This window comes from Amia ocellicauda, chromosome 4 (genome assembly GCF_036373705.1).
Source record: "Amia ocellicauda isolate fAmiCal2 chromosome 4, fAmiCal2.hap1, whole genome shotgun sequence".
In the NCBI taxonomy this organism is placed as follows: domain Eukaryota; kingdom Metazoa; phylum Chordata; class Actinopteri; order Amiiformes; family Amiidae; genus Amia; species Amia ocellicauda.
The window spans coordinates 37,491,889-37,515,453 of record NC_089853.1 but is presented as its reverse complement, the minus strand read 5'-3'; the positions used below and the strand labels follow the sequence as shown (position 1 = coordinate 37,515,453).

At 41.0% G+C, this 23,565-nt stretch overlaps 2 protein-coding genes and 1 long non-coding RNA gene across 3 annotated transcripts in view; 1 reads left to right on the top strand and 2 right to left on the bottom strand.

The window, feature by feature from the left end:
* Window positions 1-1,351: 1,351 nt before the first annotated feature.
* Window positions 1,352-6,526, bottom strand: eif6 (eukaryotic translation initiation factor 6). The gene is made up of 7 exons (XM_066702039.1): window positions 6,390-6,526; window positions 5,755-5,896; window positions 5,166-5,251; window positions 3,381-3,556; window positions 2,886-3,062; window positions 2,350-2,531; window positions 1,352-2,160 (listed from the first exon to the last, which is right to left on the bottom strand). The coding sequence occupies exons 2-7, from the start codon at window positions 5,859-5,861 to the stop codon at window positions 2,151-2,153; spliced, it is 738 nt and encodes a 245-aa protein (XP_066558136.1). The 5' UTR covers window positions 5,862-5,896; window positions 6,390-6,526; the 3' UTR covers window positions 1,352-2,150.
* A 28-nt stretch (window positions 6,527-6,554) lies between these two features.
* LOC136748360 (uncharacterized) lies at window positions 6,555-9,836 on the top strand. The gene is made up of 2 exons (XR_010816583.1): window positions 6,555-6,946; window positions 7,892-9,836. It is a non-coding gene; the product is annotated as an uncharacterized LOC136748360 (long non-coding RNA).
* Window positions 9,837-11,529: 1,693 nt separating this feature from the next.
* mmp24 (matrix metallopeptidase 24) overlaps window positions 11,530-23,565 on the bottom strand; it is a 31,350-nt gene continuing 19,314 nt past the window's right edge. The window contains exons 4-9 of the mRNA XM_066702038.1: window positions 22,240-22,544; window positions 20,651-20,812; window positions 19,643-19,860; window positions 19,129-19,267; window positions 16,385-16,651; window positions 11,530-15,858 (exon numbers count right to left, since the gene is read on the bottom strand). Of these exons, the coding sequence (XP_066558135.1) occupies window positions 15,521-15,858; window positions 16,385-16,651; window positions 19,129-19,267; window positions 19,643-19,860; window positions 20,651-20,812; window positions 22,240-22,544 (1,429 nt within the window). The 3' untranslated portion in view covers window positions 11,530-15,520. The remainder of the gene's footprint in view (window positions 15,859-16,384; window positions 16,652-19,128; window positions 19,268-19,642; window positions 19,861-20,650; window positions 20,813-22,239; window positions 22,545-23,565) is intronic.

The window sequence follows — 23,565 nt, the reverse complement described above, 5'->3', positions numbered from 1 at the left end:
TTTCTAACTGCAGCCTGTTGGTGTCTATCTAATCTGTCAGTCAGAGCCAGACTGACCGACCTGTATAAGCATCGGTACTGTGCTGGTGAGCAGCGTGGGTCCGGGCCAGGAATTGGCACTACAGGAGGGGTTGGTCATGTGCCGGTGGCCGTGCAGAGCCTCGTTGTTCACAATGACAGTAGAATCTTCCATATTTTCCTCACCATCCTTGTCTCTATTGTAAAGAGTGCAAAGATCGCATTGAACAGCCCCGTTTTACCAGGATGCACATTCCACAAGTCCCTGTGGGCCGATGCACCCCAGCACTGTGGAATCAAATGGAGCATTGTTTCTCAGCAGACAATTCGCAGCGTGATGTTTGCCCTCACTGTGTTGTTTAGACACAGTTTCATGGCAGCCGGGCTCTGGGGGTATGGTTTGGGGGGTTTATCAAATTCTTATTCAAATCTATATTCAATACTCAGTTGTCATGGATGCCCACACTGTGCCAGAAAAATAAACAATAAGCAACACGCTTCTCCATGAATTATACTGTATTTTTGTTCTCGACTCGGTTCTTATCAAGACCTGTCAACTGTTCTTATCAGTTTCTATCAAATTAATGTTGATGTGTATTTCTGTTGTATTGTAATTAGGCAATCTTTACCTTACTTCAGCCATGTATAAATGTATTAGAGTTCCTTAGAGTGGACCGAGTCAATTTCCTCTAGATCAGATAGGGATGAAACAGAATATGATTACAGAGCTGCTGCCCCATGAATAAAGTTCAAATAAATTCATCAATGTAATCTGAATTTTAAATATCAAATCCAGCCACTAGAGGGAAGCACAGCACTATCCACATCCACTATCTGGAGTGGAGGATTGTGGGTTTCTCATGTGGGGAAAAATGGGTGGGTGGAAAAAACTACTACTAATTAAAAATAGAAACCTGAGAAATAAATAAGTATTCACCCCCTTTGCTATGACGTACCTAAACTCAGGTCGAAGCTTTTTCGGATGATGGAATCGTTTTGATTCCAGCTTTGTTAATGGACAAAACCAACAGATACAGAAAAAGAAAAACTCCTTAAATGGTACTTTTAAGATTAAATGTATTAAATATGACTTATCGAGATATAACACTTCAGTGTTCTTACCAATATTACCATACAGCTTTGCAATTCTTAAAAATGCAGTTTATTAAAAAGATTTCCTGAACGGCACCAAACATCTACATTTAATCTACATGTTGTGTGAAGGCAGTCAATTATAAATGCTAACATTTTATCAGTGTCTGCTCCAATTCATCTTGAAATTAGACAAGTTCACAATAAAATATTTTCACCTGTTAAAGAAAGACTGTGCATCATTTGTGGTAATACCTGAAAATATTTTTATTTGTATTCATTTACAAAATACTGTGATTACAGTTTGACATTTATTATTATTACTATTTTAGCATTGAAGTAAATAATATATCCAAGAACCTCAGTTAATACAAAGGAATACATCTGGACTAATTAAAACAAACTTGAAAATGTATTTTAAAATCATGCTGAGAAAGCGTTTGCACTGTAAGAACTCGTATTAAGACACCTGGTGATGAAAAGAATAACTTCTGTAAAAGCGCTGTCAAGACAGACGTACAGACACAACCTGGCAATGAACTAGACCAGCGATAAACAAGGCCATTACTGTTATCACAGTTAATGTAGCATGAATGCAAGTGTTCATATTTACAGTAAACTTCTTACTCACTGCGTTTTAAAAACTAAAAATCATATGGAGTTTGGTTTCAGAACAGAAAACTTTTATTTCTTGCAAGATCCTGGGGATTTTCCACAAAAACACCAGGAATTTACTACACAAATAAACTTCCACAGAACATTGTTTTAGTTATACAAGGCATGAGGAAGCCCACAATCTGCACAGCTTCATTTAAATAGCAGAAACCTTTGTGGTTTTATTACACCACAAAATACTGAATTTTAACTAATTTACTGGATGGGGAAAAGGAGGAGGTCTTGTCGGGGTTAGACCTGCATTTAACCAACGCATTACAGTTTCACTTTTGCATTTCATTAAAATGCAAAGCTCTCCGCAGTCGTATGACCTCTAGCAGGAGGCCCACTGGAGCACAGGGGGGCGGCACCACAGGCACACGCTGCTTATGTGAGGCTGAAAGGAAAGAAGATGGAGGTCAGTTTTGGTATGATCATTTTAGAAAGCTCTATAAATGTATTTAAAATGATGTTTAATTTAACTATATACAGAGCCTGTTCTTGGAGGAAAGGTTACAGCTTCTTTGTTTTTCATCAATAAAAAAATCCCCCAAGTACAATAAATCCCAGACAGTCTGTCCCTAACCTGTCGATCAGCGAGTCCCTCATGGTGGTGGCGATGGCGCTGGGCTGGGCCTCGCTCAGCCGGAACACGCTCTCGATCACGGACAGCTCTGTGCTCGTGGTGTCCAGGCCACAGAACGCACACCAGTCGTTCACCACCATCCCTGCGGCGATCACCTCGCTGCCACGGTTCACCGTCCCGGCCTGCAGAGAGACGGGCTGAGTAACACTGCCAACGCAACACAACTTTGTAACAGCTCCTGAAGCCCTTGAACATAATTAATACCAGCACTCCTGAATGGACACATCGTTTTTTAAAATTTTTATTAAAGGGATACACTTCAGTATTTTGGCATTTTAGTCCGATTGCTTACTCACCCAGTCATACGAATCCATTGAAACCTTTTTAATTATTTTTGCATCCAGATTGAAGAAATTTGAATGTATTGATTTGTCCGCTTAGCACATGTGATGGAAGCAGATGGTCGCAAGATGCTGCCAGTCAACATTTAATTGAATTTTTAAAAGGTGCTCAAGTAGTGTGCGAGCTGCACTCACCACCAGGGGAACCTGCAGCAGGGAGGACAGCTCGTCCTGGTCCTCAATGGAGGTTTTGGGGTGCACCAGCCCGCCCTGATTGCTGAAGGCGCAGTAACTGCCCACCAGCACCTGCTCTGCCACGGTCTGCCGGAACACCTCCACCTTCAGACTGTCGGCCAGGATCTCCTCGGTCTCCTGCGGGAAAAGAGCGCGGCTTCATCAGGACACCACACTTACCACTTGTGAACAATCAGTACTGAATTATTGTGACTGCATGTACATTATCCATTACATATGCCGGCGACACACATTGTGGGGATTCAAGTCATTTAATCTCAGGGGGAATATCACACCTAGCTTCTAACTCACAGGCTGCAGACAGAAGCTAAGTGTGATACTCCCCCCGAGATTGAATGACTTGAATCCCCACAATGTGCGTCTTGGCACCTAACAGCCCCATTCACAGGCAGACTCACTCCTCTCCAATCTGACCCTGCCACCCCCGGCTCTTACTCGGTCCAGGTCAGGGTGCACCAGTGCCACGTAGTCGTTGCAAGCGATGACGTTGCCCAGAGCTGACAGCCGCTCCTCCACACGCTGGATACGCACAGTGTCGGGCAGGCAGTTTCTGATGTGCTGCAGCTCCTGGTCTGTGGTGTTATTGGGCACCAGGAGGCCATGACGGTTCCCTGCGGGGAGAGAGAAATGATGCTGATGATGACCCTACGTATAGCTTTTTAATTAACCTAAGATCGGACAATGTTTTTAAATCGTCTGTTCCAGACTACAGCCGCAGGGCATCCGTCATTCCAGTTGGCCAGACACAGAACAAATTCAGATCGATTTCCACCTGATGCTTTCAGTGTCGGGGTGGACTCAAAATGGAGTTTTATGCATTATTTATCGACATTAGATGTGTACCAAAGTCAAGATCCCCGATTATCGTATGCGCATCTCTCAGTCGAGCACTCTGTAAATGAGAATCTGATCTCACCAGTCAGATAACGGCATAATGAGCTGAATGACTGAGAATGTAGTGAACAGAGTGAAGACAGAGCAACACTCAACACTGACACATAAACAGCACAATTTAAGGGAGAAAACTTGTTACGAAAAGTGGACGTGACAGTGATGGAGCCACTTCCAATCTAAATTACACACATTAGGGAGAGCTCCTCTTATTATGGATGCCGAAGGCAGCTTTTACAGACACTTCTCTATACACAGTGAGCTTGGTGGGCACTTCTGCAGGTCTTCAGCGAAGCGCCTGGTTCCCAACAATATGACAGGTCATAAAATATGAATAGATTCCCAGGCCTTGGCTGCAGTTTGAGTCCCAACAGAAATAAACTATGTATAGCTCCAACAACACAGACAGACTGAATGGTCCTTTACACAAAAAAAGTAATTACAAATAAGGTCAATTTTACATGCGTGTATGTACAGACATAAGGAAGGGATAAACAACAGTTACTCTTTATACTATTTTACACTCTTCGCCCATGAAATCTGTAAATAGTCCAGAGTGCAAAGCTGGGGGGGAAACAATCGTGACCCGTAACTTCACAAGAAGGACAGGAGATAAGCCGAGTCCATAAGGGACAGGGGTCAAAGCACAACTGCAGAGTACACTGGAGATGCACTACTGCAAGACTGAAGACCAAATCCAACACAATACACAGATTAGACCAAACGAAAAGTCACTGTTCTGAAGCTGTATTTTAAGCGCAATAAATATGTTTCTAACTGTATAACTGGAATAGGTTTGTTTAATAAAATTCATATTTTTTCTTGGTATAGCAAGGTAGCCACAGAGTGCCTCACAGAATTAAATAATCAGTACAAGGCTGAGCGTTGAACTTGAATCTACAACATGCAGAACATGTATTTTAAGGCCAATATTCCTGCGCAGCTCAGGACCAAGATATAAGGGCGGATTAGGGCACGTCCTGATAGCAGAATACTGACAGGCAGGGAGTTCACCTGCTAACAGGATTACAGTGACGGGAAGCGCTCCTGGGGCCTGTGCACACTGCTACTTGCTCTCCTATACACGCCTACAGAACACAATGTTCAAGAACTAATAACAGGTACCAGCTTTCCACCACCAAAAGGAAGAGTGGACAGTCATTTAATTAACATAATGACACAGACTGCTTGAAAAACCTGTGAAAAAGTGAGAGCTACAGTGATATCCTCTCATCCCTCTTGACAGCAAACAGCCCTCAGAACGTGGTGCGGTGAGTAATCGAGGCAGGGAGACTCCCGCAAAGTGGCGTATTGTCTCGACATACTCACCTACACACATTCTCCCTATGATCCGACAGCCTGCTATAGAGGCATGCACCACAGGGATGGTTTCCGAGAGCTCGCCTTCAAAGACACTGCAAACAGATAGCCAGAGAGAGCACAGTGAAAGACATTTCATACCATACCATACATTTTCATACCAAGCTACCACTTAGGGCCTTTAAAAAGTTTTTAAAAGTGAAGATTTTAGATCTGTAACTGAATCCCGTAAGACTATGAAACAAAAATGAAAGAAATGAATTAGACTGCAGGGTCACACAGCAAGCCAGAGTGGGATACATAAACACAAGGTTAGACAACACTCCAGGTATTCTGGCAAATGTTAGAAAGCAATGCTAATTTACCTTACATAAAATAAAAATACATAACTGCTTATGTGCCAAAATGTCATTGTAAATTCCAATGTCTTTTTCAATAACACCATATAAGAAGAGTAAAGCATTAGGAATATGTCTGGACAAGTCCAACGTGCTACCAATGGCCACACTTATACCGTTATACAGGTATTTTTACATATACAGAACATACATCTACACGCACATATACATATCTAAATTGTGACGAAACGCTGTCTTGCCTGTAGAAGTTCTCGGAGCCGCCGATGGCCACCAGGCAGTAAGTGTTGGTGAGCTTGGCGAAGCAGCCGATCTCATTGTTGTTCTCGAAAGATGCCCGGACTGCCATGATCGCAGGAGGGATGAATCCGGGGTCTGTTCAAACTGAGAGAGCACCGCAGGGCCTTTAACACGCCCCCCAAACCCCCTGAAGAGCAGCCCTGTGACTCCCTCTGTGGGGTTACACCATGGCCATTTTTAGGAAGACCAAACCTGTTACAAGCATCATGGTCAATCGCTTCACCCCTAAGGGATTATACACCAGAGACAGACACACATGGCGAAGGCCCTGTTTTGCTCCTTGGACGTCACTTCTCCTGACAACACATTACACACGAACTACGCCAGTTGCGTTTACCAGCGCAATGCCATTAGCTCATCTACGAGGAATGTACACATTAAACCAATGCCCGAGTTACTAATACTGTACTATACCCTCTGCCTCTACTTTTCATAAGTGAATTGAAATTCACACTCCGTCCTTCAAAAATGTACAGCTTCCCTATGAATATCAGTATAATTACATTAAAGTAAATATCTGACTTCCTTACGTTTCTGCGGCTAATGTAATTGCCATTCATACAAAAAACTGCCTTACCTCGGCGAGATCAGGCCTGCTCACTCGCACAGCGTGCACCGCACTAACAACGTGTCTACTTCCGCGTCGGGGTCAGCATCGTGACGTCACCCGTGCGCACCACATAAGATAGGGCTATTTCACAACCGCCATTTTGGTCAAATGAACTACTTCCTTTGGTCATGTAATGTGGGTTTGAATCAAACAGAAAATAGTAAACATCCCACGTTACATTAGAAAAGCATGGATTTGTAGTGTACGTAATGAGTATTTAACTCAGACATGTTAAGGAAAGAAATGTGTAAAGCTGGGTTAGATACTCTCATACAAAAAATATATACAAAAAGCGCTGAGCGGAGCCGTGCCGGGAGAGCCGCTGCATAGCAACTCCGGCGTCAAAACACGGCCGCCGCGCCGACCAATCGCGCCGCGCCTGCGCTCTGACGCCGCTGTTGAGCTCCGTGGCGGAGGAGCGTCACCGCGGCGGCGGATCTGCCTGGAAACACGGCGGCGGTGCGGGCGGAGGGGCTGGCAGGGAGGCGCCGACACGACACCACACTGGCAGTGCAGTCTTGCTGGTAATTACAGAGTTGATATTCTTGTTCTGACCTTGTTCGTGTGGGGACGACTGCACTTTTAGTTTTGAATCTATTGTCAGCTGCAACATGTGTGTAACTCTTGCAAATTAGTTTTCGTAGCATCATTATATTGTGTTCACCTCGTATTTAGTCCTGATTTGACTTGGCGTCAGCAGAGACGTGCAGTCATCGGTTATTTCTTATTGTGGATTCGTGTTGAGCAACGTGTGTCATTTTGGAAACGATGCTCGCCAGGCTGTGGCACTAACCTAGTTTGCAGTTACAGTGTGTCCTCCATAACAAGTTGAGCCTGGTGACTTTGTTTGAAAACATTGAGATGAATCTGAAGTTAAAAACTGTCACTGTCCAACATTACATACATAATAATCTGTACGTTTTGTCATAGTTTTATATCGGCCACAGAGGTGCACTGAACAGGTTTTCCAGTCTGCACAAAACCTTCTGTTGAGAGGAGCAGATCTGTTCCACTGTGGCAGTAAAGTGTCTATCGCACACTGTAGTATTCAGATCTAGTTTTACTGGTTTTATCCAATTGGATTTGGGAATTATGTAACTATTTCCATTATTACTCATGGTTGTACATTGCTATGCATTATTCAATAGCTTTAATTTACCTTTGCAGTACTCAACTCCTGCAAGAGTCTGCGTAATTACTAGTGTTTAAGTGCAGGTGAACAAAAACAACTTGGTAAAGTCTTCCAATGCATTATATTTTACAATTTAATGGTCCTTCAATGTATTAGAAACCGTGATAAAGGTGCAGTCAATATTAAGAGCCCTGGCACTACAGAATGAAGTTGTACAGTTTCGTAGGCAGCTGAAGCAGCTGTAATATTGTGTGACCAGAACATTCCTCACAGTTCTACCTCTCTGCCCGAGGTCTCCTACAGAGTGCTGATGTGATTTTTCTTTGTTGTCCTTCAGGAAATGGGGGGAGGCCAGAGCTGTGAGAGGAGTGCAGCGCCAGAGGACATCACAGTGACACCACAGGCCTCCGCAGTCCTCACAGAGCCCCCCTCAAACACCGTCGTGGCAGAGACCGCTCGGGGGCCGACAGCAGAGACCCCTCAGGGGCAGAGGACAGAGCTGCCTCAGTGCCGCATGGGTAGTAAGAGAGTGGACGACATGTGCTTTATGATCACCTGCACAAACTGGTACTGAACAAGACAGCCTGTCTCTAAATGAACAGCATGCCGAGGCCACCTTCAAGGGATTCAAATTCAAGCAATGCAGCAACTGACATTATGATCAGTAGTTTTCATTAGACAGGTCTTGCTTCCTTACTAGTCCCTTAAAAATATTCTTCAAGGACAATGTGCAGGTTCCTCCTGCATTACAGGATTCCCTTCCCTGAAAGCAGTTGTTTGACTTTTAAGATGATTTAATTGTTCATTGTTTTCAATTAGTCAAATGTAATATATCGTATTTAAAAACAACAACAAAATTGCAATTTAATTAAAATATATAAGAAATTAAATATGCTATTTATTTTCTAGGTTTTGACAAAGCAAAAATATGTACAAAGGACATTGTAGCTTTGATATATGTGCGCTCTTTCATGTTTCAAAATGGCTCAAATACAGAATTATAAATTGACATGTAAATTAACTGTATAACTGTATCTCTTTTGCTACTGCTTTCTCTTCAACTAGCAGGTTTAGTATAACCCTCAGTGCAGCCCCTGCCTTTAGTAGTTAAGGCTTTGCCTGCACACATACCTTGAGAATGTTTATTTCTTTAAGACATTTTTATAGAAACACATTCCCTAATAAATTCAATATATTTGTTGGGATTTTTAGTTAATTAAGCAGTGGTACATTTCAGTGAAGGGATGTCATGCTCTCAAATCCACATTCAGATCCCTGATTTCAGAATTTGCATTTACCTTAGCATGTTAGTGTCATGTTTGCATTTTGTTCTATTCAAAACATCATCCATACATGATCCAAAAGTAACCTATTTCAACATTAGTGTTGGTTTTTGAATAACACAAGAACATGTGTGCATTAGGTACTACATAACAGATGATAATATCAACACTCTTCATGTTCCTTTTTTATTGACAAATTTGTTTGAAATACAACACGGTGAGATATTCTTAGATACAGTGTGGAATTATTAAAGAAAATAATAAAATAAAGCAATACCTTGCTCCAGTCAATGTGGTTAACAATTCAAAAAGAAAAATAACTTGTCTTATAAATGTTGGAACTTTCTTTTATCATGAATGAGGTAAGACTTCTTTATTTATAACAAAGGCCGTAAGAAGAACAATGCAGTGCTGAATTAAAAATGCATAAGCAACAGTAATAAAAAAGGTGGTAATTTCCCAATGATAGTGGTTTATGATGGGTTTATTTACATGTTGTTTTTTTTCCAGTTTTGTGAAGGGGACATTAAGTGTCTTTATATTTGTTCCTGGGCTGGGTGGATAGCCTGTCTCAGTCCAGCATGCCTCAGCACCTGCACTGTGCAAACAGAGACGGGCTCTGGACGTCCAGGAACATGGCATACAGGGGCAGTAAGGCGTGAGGGAGCGGGACGAGCCAGCCTCACACTGAGGGTCCCGTTCCCACAGTGGGCTTTCAGCACGGAGCATGGGGGCCGACACCACTGCAACACGGAAGCTGAGGTCTCCTAATCACAAAGGATGAGGATGTTTTTTCAAATTTTCTGCTAGCATATTAGACTGAATCAGAGCATGGGTACTTTGTTGGGTTTCACAATTCTTGAAGAACCATTTTTTGTTGGTTTGTTTTCAATTCTTATTTTGTATTTCACATGCAACTCAAGTACGAGAGTATCAAGTATTAACTTCTGTTGCTTCAGTGCAGTGGAGATTAAAGACATGCTTTGGAAGCCAATAGAATTTTGACAAATGTATTATTTTGATACAGATTTAACTGAAATAAATAAATAAATACATAACAATAATATACAGGACCAGTTTGGTGTATTTAGTTAAATGTTTAGTTATATTTAGTTGCAAAAATCTCCCATCCCCATCCTTTCATCATAAGAAAATGTTAAAACAACCAAAACAGTAAACATTTGCACATTGCAAAACCCTGTATTGTGCATTTATTCCACTATTTTCTGTCAGAAATTGTATGGACCAGTCAAATAATAATAATAAAATACATTAAATCAACATTTTCCAAAGAGTAATTTAAATTAGTTTTACAAAAACTGTATATTTACGTTTTAATGGGAAATCGTAATAGATTAGTCATGGTATCTTTGAGAGTAAAAATTTAAAACTAGATTTTTCTTACTGTAAAAGAAACAGTAATTATCATAAGCAAAAGCAGTTGTTCTTTAACTAACAACCTCTTTAAAATATTTCTAGTTAAAATCCTTTTCAGTTGTTCTTGAAATCCATTTGATTAAAAACAAGATGAACAATGTATTTACCGTTCATTATTCATAAAGCTTTCCATTTAAAAAATTGGCTTGTTCAGTATCTAAAGTATATCATATACTACTGCTTATTAGGTTTTGTACTTTTGATATGTTCTGTTCTGTTCATTTTCCATTAATAAAAAGTACAATGAAAACCAAAAGGCAACAACAGGCTATTTTAAAGGCGACTGTTCTTCTGTCCAGATAGTGCTGAAACGCGCACACAGAAATCTCTCGAGGAAGCTCAAAGATGATTTAACTTTCATCCCCTGGGTCATTTTGTCTGAAGAACACCGTCTGTGACTGAGGAAAGAAGGGGGGAGGGGGATATTCATACAGAATTTGCCAAGCATCTCATTTATAAACATCCTTTCAGTTCAAATCATTTTGACAAATCTGATGTTGCTAAATAGTTGTGACATTGCCATTCAAATACATCTTGCACTACATAGTATTTGTATTGATTAGTCCAACAAATATCGGTTTCTGCTCACCATGTTTAAAATAAACATGGAGAGAAATGGCCAGAATTGATACATTTTATTTAAATAGTAAGATTTAGCAGTTAAATAGTGTTTTTTTTAAATATATATATATATATATATATATATATATATATATATATATATATATATATATATATATATGTTGATAATCCATTTCCAGTAGTTAATATCAAAGAATACTGTTTTCTACTCATTCTAAAAGAAGCAGTTCAGAAGCCTCTCTCAGGAGGAAATCTGCAAGAGCCTGATAACTTACTCATAATTTACACTATGATCTAACAACCAGTTAACACTGACTACACAAGGCTATACTGGGATTTGTTCCAGTCCAAACATTGCTGCCGGGGGCACAGTGCCATGTCCCCACCGCCCACCTGAATGTGTACCAAGACCTGGGCATTCTCAAACCCATCATGACACACCAAACTGTCATGGAAAGCCATGTATATTAAGGTTTTTCATAGGCACTCCTGCTGGCTTTCAGATTGGGACGTCACAGAAGTGTGAACTGATAGATGCAGGACTGAATCAAGCCCATATAAGAAGAGTGATTAAAGCTGATCTAAAATTGCCATGGGGACAAGATGAAATGTGAGTAAACTGCATATATATATATATATATATATATATATATATATATATATATATGTCACTCTTATGATGTATATAATTACCAAAAGTAATTGGACCAACCTTCCTTCTACCAGTTATGGCCTGTACTAGAGGTCATGTACTATATACAGGTTGTCCTTTATAAACATGTATAGATCATCTGAACAATAGTATTCTGCAAGGAATTGTATGATGAGGGCCCATACAGCATTATAAAGCTGGAGGTGCAGCAGTTGCTGACAGAGAACAGCAGAGCTCTTCCCACAGGCAGTGGTGTGTTGTTCCTCACTTCAGGTCCACCGCACTACAATGGCGAAAGAGATGAGGTGATTCCACACAGTCACGCCTCTCGCCACACTGAAACTCCAGTGTTCATCCAGCCTCAATCGAGGGGATTGCAGAGCCATTAAGGCCAAGGCTGGGCCCTATTTCATACATTGTGAACAGCTGTATTTTCACATTTGCCTGATGAACCTTTACTTTTGGTAAAACACAGTGGATTTACAGCAAACACAAGCAAATATAAGACAGTGTACCAGTGATTTGGCACTGAAGTGTGGAGCAGCTCAGAGTACAGTACCACAGAACTGTTATTCCAGTTCACAGTTAGATCTCTACTGATTGCTGTCGAAATGCTATAAAAACAATGAAAAAAGTAAATAAAACAACAAGAAACAATCAAATTAAAAAACAACTCAATTACCAAAATGTACAAAGAAAATCCTTTAGGGTATTTGCATGAATTGACTTTCTAGATGCCTAGAGCATAAAAAGCATATATAACAATTGATGGGAAGGCTCACAGTTGTAAAAATTAGTGCAACAGCTTTTATATCTCCTGTATGTTTTTTATACATCATGTACTCATTGTAATTAGGTTTACAAAACCTTCCCACAGACTCTTACTTATAAAGCATATTGTTGGTAGCTGAAAACATGACCCATTCATGCCTCTCCACAGCAGATATAGTATGACTATGAGAGCAGAACTTCACAGCACCATGCTTATGATTCAGTGATGCAGATCCAGGATGTGACACATTAATAACAAAAAATGCACATGGAATATCATTATTAAAATTCCAGAATGTCCAAATATCACAAATGCAAATATTGTAAATGGGAATGTGGGAAAAATGTTCAAAGAAAAAACTTTTTACCTCTTTCCTAATTCAGAATTTTGAACATATAATCCAGAACTGGAACTGTAAAATGCTCACTGATTTTGACTGACATCTCCAGATCCAAAACATATTATTCATTCATCCATTAAAATGTAAGAAATGCAAGAAACAGGATGTAAACTGTGTCCCAGAAAAACAATAAGGCAAACAATCAGTTTTTTCAACATACCTAATTTCCCTTTGCTTTGTTATCTAGTGAACTACCATGAGTATTCCTTCCTTGATAGAAATCAAACAGTTGAAGCTCTTGGAACCTGCAAGGGGCAGCGCAAAAAGCAACAGCTCTGCATGGAGGCATTTCAGACCAATATCAGCCGCTATTTCTTTCCATCCTTTGTGAGATACAGTTGCAGACAGGGTGCTCTGGGCAGCACTAATTACATTGTCTGCTTTAATGGATCTTAATTTCTACCCAGCACCACAGTGACGCAGTGATCTGATTCCCGAGCCTTGCATCATGGTGATGTACACAGTTATATCTTCAAAATGACATTGCCATTGCATTATGTGAGAGAACCTAGTAAGCAGGAAAAGACCTGTTAAAAATAACCCTTTTATGTGATGAAGGCTGTTACTGCATTAGCCAGTGGATTGTTTTGCAGTAAACTCCAGTGTATATGACTATGAAGTGCTGTAAAAATTGCTATACTGGTTAAAAAGGAAGAATAGACCTGACCCTACTGTATAAATCAAGTGTGCACGAGAAAGTAGGATAGGTTGAAAATGAGACAAGATCAAGTATTCTGCTTGAATGGTTTCTGGTTGATAATCAATCACAGAAAATCATCCATCCATTGTTTGAAAGAGCCAAGCCAGTCAGCTCCTAATACATGGCTGTAACATATATGTTATCTGACCCGGACCCTACGGACTGCATCTGAGCAGTTAAGAACTAGGCCAGTAATAGGCAATCGAAACCTTCACTGGCATCTACCCCATTGCGTCACTAATCTTTAAAGCTCAGCCACAATACAACACAGTCAACCTCCTTTAAGAATTGTGGGTGAAACACTGGCAAAAGAACAAGATTAATCTCAACACCGCATGAATTATCCATGTGTACGTTTTTCAACTAAATATAGTTTAGTCAAAATAAGACTTCTTATGAGCATAGCAAACTAACATGGTGGTATTAGAAGTTGATACCGATAGTATGCCAAGGCAAACCACACAGATTAAGCACATCTAAAATTATGCATATGATAATTGTTTAACGCACACCTTAGCACTGAGTGTAAGGTCAATATAATAGCACAATGTTATATCTGTCTGGGTTGGAACACAAGCAGAAACACTCCACAGTTTAAAATCCAGCTGGCCGGCCCAAGCTGGAGTCAGACTCAGGTCTGATAAGAGCTGTGACATCAATCTCAGTTCTACACTTGTCAAATTATCCAATTCTTGACTAATATCATTACGGAAAATATTTCTACAAAATAAATTAGTGATGAAGTGGAAACATTTTATGAGTACAAAAAGTTCCCAGTATGGTACGGAATTGGTGATATGAAGCAAGGAAAATTCTGTATAAAAGCAACCATTACATTACTACTATGAGTGGTTCATTATATTTCTGTCCCCTCGACTAAGTCCTGGATTTAAGATGATATTCTTCAATGAAAAACGGAGTCTACTCTTCTTTAAACTTGAACTGGGGGTGTAAAAGCCAACCGCCTCGTGGCTTGTACCAGCTGTTTTCTTTATCTATGGGGTCTTGACAGGGGGAGTCCAGCCAGCCTCACGCCCCTCTGACCGCAGGCTTCAGCAGTCACACACGGCCCCTGTTTGCAGGCCACTGTGCTGGAGAACCCCAGTGTCCCATGCTCTCATCAAACCCACTTTGTAAGATTCCTGTTGTGGTATAGAACTGTGATACAAAGACAGCAATGAAAACATTTATAGACAACAGATATATAAAAAAAAAATTAAGGCTGCTTCAAGATAGCAGTTCATTTGGCCCCCAGTCATTCCTGTTGACAACATGCCAGATAGGTATACACTGTCACTGAGGAGTACAGAGAAGAGTGCTGTGTATTTGTCTGTGATCTGAAATCATGAAAATAAACATGTTCTTAACAGCCATTGGACACTAGCAGGAGATATCCATATGAATACCACCCACATCTTCTCTCTTTTTATACAAAATCATTTTTTGTTCTCTCCAGACTTTTTTTTGATAAGGTTGCTGGCTCCAATTAAAATCATTCAGCTGCAGTATGCTTTCCCCATCCAAGAGCTCTGATTACTGAAGTGAGAAAGCGTCGGGAATCTGAGGCTATCTGGGAGTCAAAGGAGTTCATCGAAAAAACTGCATTTCTTTGATGGTTCATGAAGTCTCTTTAAATTAAAAGATTCAATGTTCCATGGAAAATTCCTTGGTTTCCTTTTCTATGGCCTTTCTACCTACAATTGTTTATTTAGTTGTTTATTTGTTTTGTTGTTTTATGTCAACTCCAAGTTGAGATTAGAGAAACAGATGACGGGTTCATAGAAGACTGCTGGTATCTGGCTATGAACGCTCACATGGGGCTCCCCTGCCCTCACAAGTTCAGGTGGCAGTCTTGGGAAGAGGATAACGTACAGAATGGCACAGCCAGAGAGAGTGGACGTAGCTCACAAGGCAGGAGAGGGAGGAGGCTGCTCAGCTTCTACAATTCAAAGGCCTCCCTGCTTTTGTGCTTCTGCTCATGCTAAATAACATTAATGTGGCCATTTCTCCAATATCTCAAGGTCCTGGGGCTTTAATAAACCCCCGCAGTTTTGTGCAAGGCAGCCACTCATCAGATGGCGCTCCAGTTGCTTGTAGCCCTCTTGACAATGTTTCTAAGTGGCAGCGCAGCCGCAGCCTGTCATACCCACTCCTGCACTGGGCGCTTGTAGTAAGTGACGTTCTGCTGCACGCCCTTGTTCTTGAACTGGAAGATGGTGTAGACCAGCACCAGGATGCAGAGAGACAGAATGCAGGGGATCACCACGGCGATGGCGTTGACGGTGCTCGGCACGTCGTTGATGGTCACCATGATGTCCACATCGTCGTGGGGGAGGTGCCGGTCTTTGTTCTTCTCCATCACCGATTGGTCGCAACCCATCCAGTCCTTGAGAATCGACTTGGGGTAGCCCGGCTCCACATTCAGCTTCTGGTTGTCAAACTTCCAGTACTCCTTCCCTTTGTAGAAATAGGTATAGACTACAGGGAACAGGGTTACAAATACAGGGCAGATTAGACAGGATATTGACTCATCGTTTAATTTATAATATAATCATTGATTTATTTAAAATATACTTATACAGACAATTGCTATTGATCATTATTTAATCTTTAATCCTTCTAATAAGACTAATACTTGATTAGAGAATACAGTAGAATGTAAAATGTATTATGACTTGAACTGTACTTTATTATTGCACTTTGTGTTGCTCTTATATTTTGTAGTCACCCTGGACAAGAGCGTCTGCTAATAAATAAATAAATAAATAAATAAATAAATAAATAAAAATAATAATAATAATAATAATAATAATAATAATAATAATAATAAATGTATTATTCAAATTGTTACATATCTCCTCACACATTTAATCTGGATATCAATTTGCCTTGAATAATTGAATAATTGCCTTCTTTATCATTGTATCATCAGAAACTACACATATAGTACGTTAGACTCTAGTCACATGACATCATTGCTTTCTGACCATGTGTGGATACTCACAGCCTTCTTTGCTGACAAAAGCTCCCTGGGGGGATTCGGGGATACCCTTCCAGACAGTGATGGGTTTGGGGTATCCTGGGTCGGCTGCCCTCTTCTCCTCATTGTACCTCCAGTACTGATCCCCCTTGAAGAAGTAGGTCTTGCCCACAGGCTCCCAGCGGAGAGCAGTGTCGATGCCTTCGCGGGGCAGACAGCTGCCCAGATCCACCAGGCTGTGTGGGTAGCCTGGCTCTGCTGTCACCTCCTTGAACACCCAGTACTTGTCACCTGAAGCGAGAGAGACACAACACCGTAGTAACCAAATCACTATTAAAAATTAAAGTTAGAGGCAGGTGGTTTTCTTTTCTGAGGCATCATCTCACCATCTCCTCGATCTTTGCTTGCTTTACTGTGACGTGAAAAGGTAAAAAAAAGCTGGAGATTGCTTTGTGTCTGTATATTCACTGCACGCACTCCGGGTTAAACAAAAGGCATGGATAAAGACACAAGCAGAATAAAAGAATGGCAGTTTTCCAGGAATTAGGTTTAGCACAGAATTTCAAGAACACCACTTTTTTTATGTGGGAGGAAATAATTATAAGGCATTCCCACTGTTATGCTGACAAAGCATTTGGACTCTGTGCTGAGGTTATTAATATCTCAGCCAGGTACTTGCTGACTCTGAGCGCTGTCAAAGACTGAGTTACAGTGGCTAGAAAATGACAATTAAGCCAGTAATAATATTAAACAAGCTGGCTAAAAGCATGGCAAGGAAGGATGATGAACGATAATGAATTAAGGAGCTGACGAAAAAACAACGTCGGACACGTCACTGCAGCCATCCGTCACCAGTCAGAGTGATGGCTCTCTCTGCTGCAGGAGGCTTTATAGGGCCTCTTTGTATTTGAAAAAATACAATAAATCACACATAATCAGCTAAGCAGATAAACAGATTAAGTTGTAAATGTGACACTTTTTGTATTTCCAAATTGTATTTTTTATTCTGTTGATTAGGCTGTCATGGCTAAACCTGCAGTACAGGTCAGAAATTTTAAGGACATTTTAATATGGTCCTGCCTTTCCTTTCAGTAATATTTTGAGCTGATATCCAAAAGACACAGATGATACCCCACATCGTGTCACCATATATATATATATATATATATATATATATATATGTGATACATATATCACATCACCACTCCTATTCAAATTCTGTTGAACATGATATTTGAGATAAAAATATATGTCTTAGCTGATCCAGTTCTCTGAACACTAGCTGTTTTCCCCAATTGAGAATGCATGACTGTCCACTTTGAAACCTTTAGTTTCTGTGTCACTTATTCCACTAATCCGGGGATATTATTTCACTGGGCTGTTTTACTGCAGAAGCAGAAGCGGGCTCTGCAGCAGATGGTCTGTGGGAGTCTGTGGAAGTCAGAATTGTGGAGTCCAGTGCAAGTGATGTAATGTGTCTTGTCCTGCAAGCAAGTCTAAAGCACTCTGGATGAGACACGTGCAACTGCATATTCACACGTCTAAATCTGAGCTTCAGAATGTGAAAAGTACACAGGCATAGAATGTAGAACACATATAATCTTATATTCTAGGATAACTGGAATATTTACAATTACATTAAAAGTTTATTTCAAAAGTGGCCCTGCCCCCCATGTAAATCTTTCACTTTCCAGAGAGCCTCTTAAGCGACTGTGAAACATGCATCCTGGAGGAGAGTGCCTGCCACAGGCTGCTGTGCACAGTGCATTGCTGTACCCATGGCAAGAGAGGCTAACACTCTCTTTAGTCACAGCTGACAATAAAGAAATTACAATTCAGACACAAAGTTGAGAAGCAGCGATCTGAATCTGTACAGGCAAGAGCACTCCTTGGGAATGTATCTGAGCACCTCTTCTGTGGCTAAATAAACTTCACCTCTGACCCGATACAAAAGTTTTAATGTAAGACAACATCGAAGTAAACAGCCTCACTGATCCACATTATCTGGCTGCAGCAGCTTCTGTGTGAACTCCCTGCAATGGACGTCTAACTAAGCACATGCTATTATTGCTTTGATTTGCCTTACTCATTTATACATTTGTCCAGATTTGCACCTGTAACGTATTCAACAATCAACACATCCATAGGCCTCCTTGACAAAAAATTGTCCCTTGATTTCATTAGCTCTGCGAAGTTAATACTATAATTCAATGATAAACCAATCATTAACTGACTATTCACAAGATTTCTATGAATTACGGCACCAAAACTAGGTGTGTGTCATGAGTGAGTGACCTCATATACTGGAGGCTTGATACCTCTGATGCTGCATCTTTTAAGCTGCTGCCTATGGTCAATTATTTCCAACGCAGTGCCAGGAATCCAGTTCTATTCCTATGATAATGCTGGCTTCTCCCGCTGAAAAATCACCAGACTGATTTGTTTGTTTTAGATTAATAATTTTGATTGCTATTATCCTGAAGTGGTGTTTTAAGATCACATCCCTTCAGTGATATTGGCTAGAGCTGGCTGCTGTTATGGACATCACGGTGTGCTGAGCCATGGGAGAATCTGCTCTCTGTCTTCAAGGCTGTGATGATCCAGGGGCACACAACACCTCCAGGAAAAATTGTTTTCCCCAAACACAGAACACAGAATGACAACATCTCTTAAATCTATATTATAGACATGGCTTCTTTGACTGCTGCCCTCTTCTTGCATCACTCAGACACTAAAACAACAATAACATCAGCAAGATGAATGCTTACCTTTGAAGAAGACAAACTTCCCATCGGACCTCTCATACGCAGCGTCAATCCTGGGGGGCAGGCCTTTCCAGAAGTGCTCAATTTGCATGGGATAGCCTTCCTGCACCTTGTTGTTGCGCAGTCGCCAAAACCAGCGATCCTGAAAACAACAGCCAGAGGCATCAGACACATATCAGAAACATATTCACTAAAACCTACATGAGGAAACAGACTCCCAGTGTTAAGACCTGTATGATAACACTTCTTACAAAGTATATCTGAACTATTCCAGTACTTTAGTATGACACACAGCACCAAAAACAACTGAAAAAATTGAATGTGCAAAAGCAAACAAATGTTACATTAAAACAAATAGACATACTACTTAGCTTATTTGGGTATGTATGTGATATCCACCAATATATTATTCTAAATCCAAAACATTTTTCTTAAGTACATTTCTCTTATTATACATTAATTTAATTACAGAACCAACACAGGTTTTAGCTGCCAAAGCCAGTGAGGCATGCCTCACCTTGAAAACAAACATCTCCCTCCTGAAGAAGGCCACGGTGTTGAAGTTGCCATCACAGATGTTAGGTTTGGCCGTCCCAGGGGAGGCTGGCTTGTCTCCGGAGGGGGGCCGCGGGGGCCGGGACTGCCGGTCGTGTTTCCTCTCGGAGGTGGAGTGAGTGCGGCGAGCGGGCAGTGTGGGCAGGGGCCGTGTCGGCTCCAGCATCGCCGTGGGAACCCCTGCAAATCCAACCCCCAAAATCAAATTTAATATTAACAGCGTTCACTGGCACATGGCTCTTACACAGTGAAGCAATGTGCATTCACTGACTAACTGGGCAGATTTGACAGATAATTACAAATAATACAAATATAATTACAAATATTCAAAGTGTTTTAAAAAACCTCAGTGAGTATACCTCAACTTATTTTAGTCATTCTGGGGCATCCCTTCTAAGACTGCATATACTGGTGAGAGTTTCCTGAATTTCTGGATATTCATATAGTCCAGATATTTGCACAAGAACAGCTAACAGTTCAATCATTTTCATCATCCCAATGTATCCAGACTGGCAATAACATAACAATTTAATTTCCTAGGATGCTGTTACTGTTTCAAAACCCAGCAGCTAGAATATCCTCCCCCTTCAGATAAAACCAGCTGCCATTCCACCCGATGTTAAAACAGTCACCGCCGCCAGCATCAGCCCTCTAAATGCAATGCGCCTGCTGGTACTAGTGGCGGCAAACAAGGGTACTGATCTGGATTTTCTGAGGGATGACGAGGTGATGAGCTGCTGTAATGCCATTTGCGGAGTCAACAAAGGCTCCATTGGCTCTCTACTCAGCAGGATAATAACCATAATAGAAACAGGTGCTTTGTGAAGGCTGGACAGATATTCAGTCTCAGTACTAAAGACATTTATGAAGGAGGAAAAGAAATAGAAAACTCTGCATCTTCGGCCGTTTGGAGGCCAAGGAAGCGCAACAGGCTGTAGCACATCTGCCCTGGGCTGAGATCTCCTCTCACCATATATCTTCTGAATCCCTTGCAGGTCGTCCAGGGGCAGTTTGAAGTTTTGTGTCTCCATGTACTGGTAGAATGGGGCCATGATGGCGCTGGGGTCGTTGGAGTGCTCCAGGCCCAGGGCGTGGCCCAGCTCATGTACCGCCACCAGGAACAGGTCATTGCCTGTGGAACAACACAGAGGGCAGAGCTGTAGCACACAGGCAGCACAAAGACAGAGTCGAACCGGATAGATGTGTAGCAGTATCAGCTGATTTGTATTTCAATAATTATTTCCAAAATGTAAATTTAAACAATTTAAACAACAAAACAAGCTATGCACTATATACATGTTATAGTTTAGTTCATTTATGAGATCAAATACTCAGAAGGTTCATCATCAGAAGGAGATAGGGGCTTTGTACAGGTAAGAAGGAAATCAGTGAAGAGCCCTATGCCTGTGCAGAGCACTGGGCAGTGATTCCACACCGTGATAATAGAAATAGAAGCAGGAAAGAAGAGATCAAACTGGCTGCACAGATGAGCTTAATCATTTTCCTGCCAAAAAGCATCATGAAATCAATTCAGGAACAGTCTCCTAGCTACAGATCAGCCTGTGGGATACTAGGGTAGCTGCCTCTGGTTTCTTTTCTTATAAAGGTTGCTAATTAGCCTCATAAACAGAGAGTTTGTGACAGAGCTCAATTTTAAAGCTGCAGGTAAAATGAAGAGATGTATAGGTAAAATTTGCTTTAAATGTATCTACAAACCCCACCCTGGTTTTACAATGCTAGATATACAGTATATTCCAATGAGATTAAAATGTGCTATAAGAAAATGCAGTCAGATGTGGGTACAGTTGACACTTCAAGGAATCTGAGTGTATGGATTGTTATCTTCTTAGCAGGATAATTATTAAAATCAAACAATGCTTAATTGGCATGTTGATGGACCAAACAGCTGACATATAAGGTCAGTGAATTAGTTATTCCATATTTACTTTTAAGTTCCACCGTCAGCTTCACCAGATATTGCAGTTATTACCCCATTTGGTATTTAATCTTATTCTGCAAACATTCAGTAATGAAAACCATCTGGTTTGAGACTTCTGTAATTTTAGACCATGTGAAAGCCTTGTGCCAACACTCTGGGGGTAACCAGTTTGTAGGCCAGCTCAATGTTTAATGTGCGCTTGATCAATTATTAATAGTGTGTAGCAGCAGAGAGAAGGCAGTGCCGCTTTAGGGATAGCTATTGCATTAATGGCTGTACATATGACTGAAGAAGGTATTAACACATTAAGCCTTTCCAGACTGTAGCTGGACTTGATTAGCATTCCACTGTCCATCTGCACATTTCTTCTAACCAACACAAAGCCGAATCCTTCACAGAACCTTTCATGCTTCAACAGCAAGAAGCCAAATTACTACTGTCAGAGAGCAGTTTCATTCAGGCATTCCTGATTGGGCCTGCAATCAGAAGCCCCAAGCAGCTCCCTCATTGGACGGCAGTGATAAACAAACTGATGTCGAATTGGAATTTTCCTCAGTTCAGTATTTGCACAAGAGTCTGGTAAAATAAAGAAGTATATAAATCATTAAAACCTTTGTTACCATCGTGATTGGCGTTGCCCAGCGTCCACGGCTCATCAGAGTCGAAGTGGGTGTCACCCCCGATACCCGGGCCGGGGAAATAAGCATGAGCCAGGAACCCCCCCTCGCCGTCGAAGGGGGAGCTGTCTCCGTGGAAACCCGAAGCGAAGAAGATCATGATGTCGGCCTCCTTCCTCTCGTTCTTGATCTCAGAGTATGGGATCTCTTCGAATGTCAGGGGTGTTACTGTCTCCCACACGTTAAAGGCCTGCCGGATAGCCTTCTGTGTGTCCTTCTCCCCAACTTTGGGCGTGAAATTGTGTATGCTGAGAAGCGGCATAGAGGATACAACCAGTCAGCTGTGTCAATCCTCCCTCCTCCAGATAATAACACAAACATAACCAGGTGAGAAACTATGGGTAAGCTCTTCTTTGGAGAAAAGGGGAGGTGAGCAAAATCATATACACATGATATGATATAACACAGAAAGTTCTGAAACCAGTGACATCAAGGCCTTAAGCTAAATGTAATTATGTAAGTGTTCAAAGGCATAAACAAGCACTGTGGAAACTATTTATTTGATATGTATAATTTCCCCTTTCCCCAATTCGAAATGCACACAGACGTTATAGTACCATTATCTTAAGTACTATTTTAAACTAAACACCTCTGAATTGATGCATGTGTGAGAGCACACTTAACTTAAGGATTAAAAGATAATATTGGAAAACACTTAGGACAGAAAACGAAGCATCTCAGAATCTTCTGTCCAGAAAACCCTGTGTGCAGGAGTGCCTGTGTGTCCTGCTGAGAGCGTGCACCGCTCTGACGCAGATACACTTTGACAGTCTTCAAAGATTAGATCACGTTCAGTTACCCAGACTGCTCTAAATATAGCGCTTACATTAAAAAGGTTTAAAGGCACAGAAATGTACTGTAACAAAAAAGTAATAATCATACTAGAAAATACATTGAAGAAATAGAATGAAGTGGATCATATTAGTCAGGTACAATATACAATGAGCTGTGTTTAACTAGAGTGTTTTCTCTTTTTGTTTCTTCTGTTTATGTTGCAGTCTAAGATAGACAGCAGACCTGTATGCATTATTGAAGGCGTATCGAGTGATCAGAGAAACTCTGCTCTGTCTTATAATTCACACACTGATATGAGAAAAAAAGAAATCCTGGAGATAAGCCAGAGACAATGGATAGAGAGCTCTGGAAAATCGATAACAGCTGTACTATGATGAAACGGAGAACTCTGTTGCAGAAATTATACCTCCAGGTGACTGACCCTAAGACCAGGTTCCCATAGCAGGGCGGGGTGCAAAGGGGAATATTGTAAAC

Excerpts from the sequence above, each read along its gene's own strand:
- eif6 (XM_066702039.1), bottom strand. The coding sequence starts at position 5,861 with ATGGCAGTCCGGGCATCTTTCGAGAACAACAATGAGATCGGCTGCTTC. Across the intron at positions 5,252-5,754 it reads GGCTCCGAGAACTTCTACAG|TGTCTTTGAAGGCGAGCTCT; the intron begins GCAAGACAGCGT and ends ATCTGTTTGCAG. Across the intron at positions 2,532-2,885 it reads TGCTGCAGGTTCCCCTGGTG|GCCGGGACGGTGAACCGTGG; the intron begins GTGAGTGCAGCT and ends GTCTCTCTGCAG.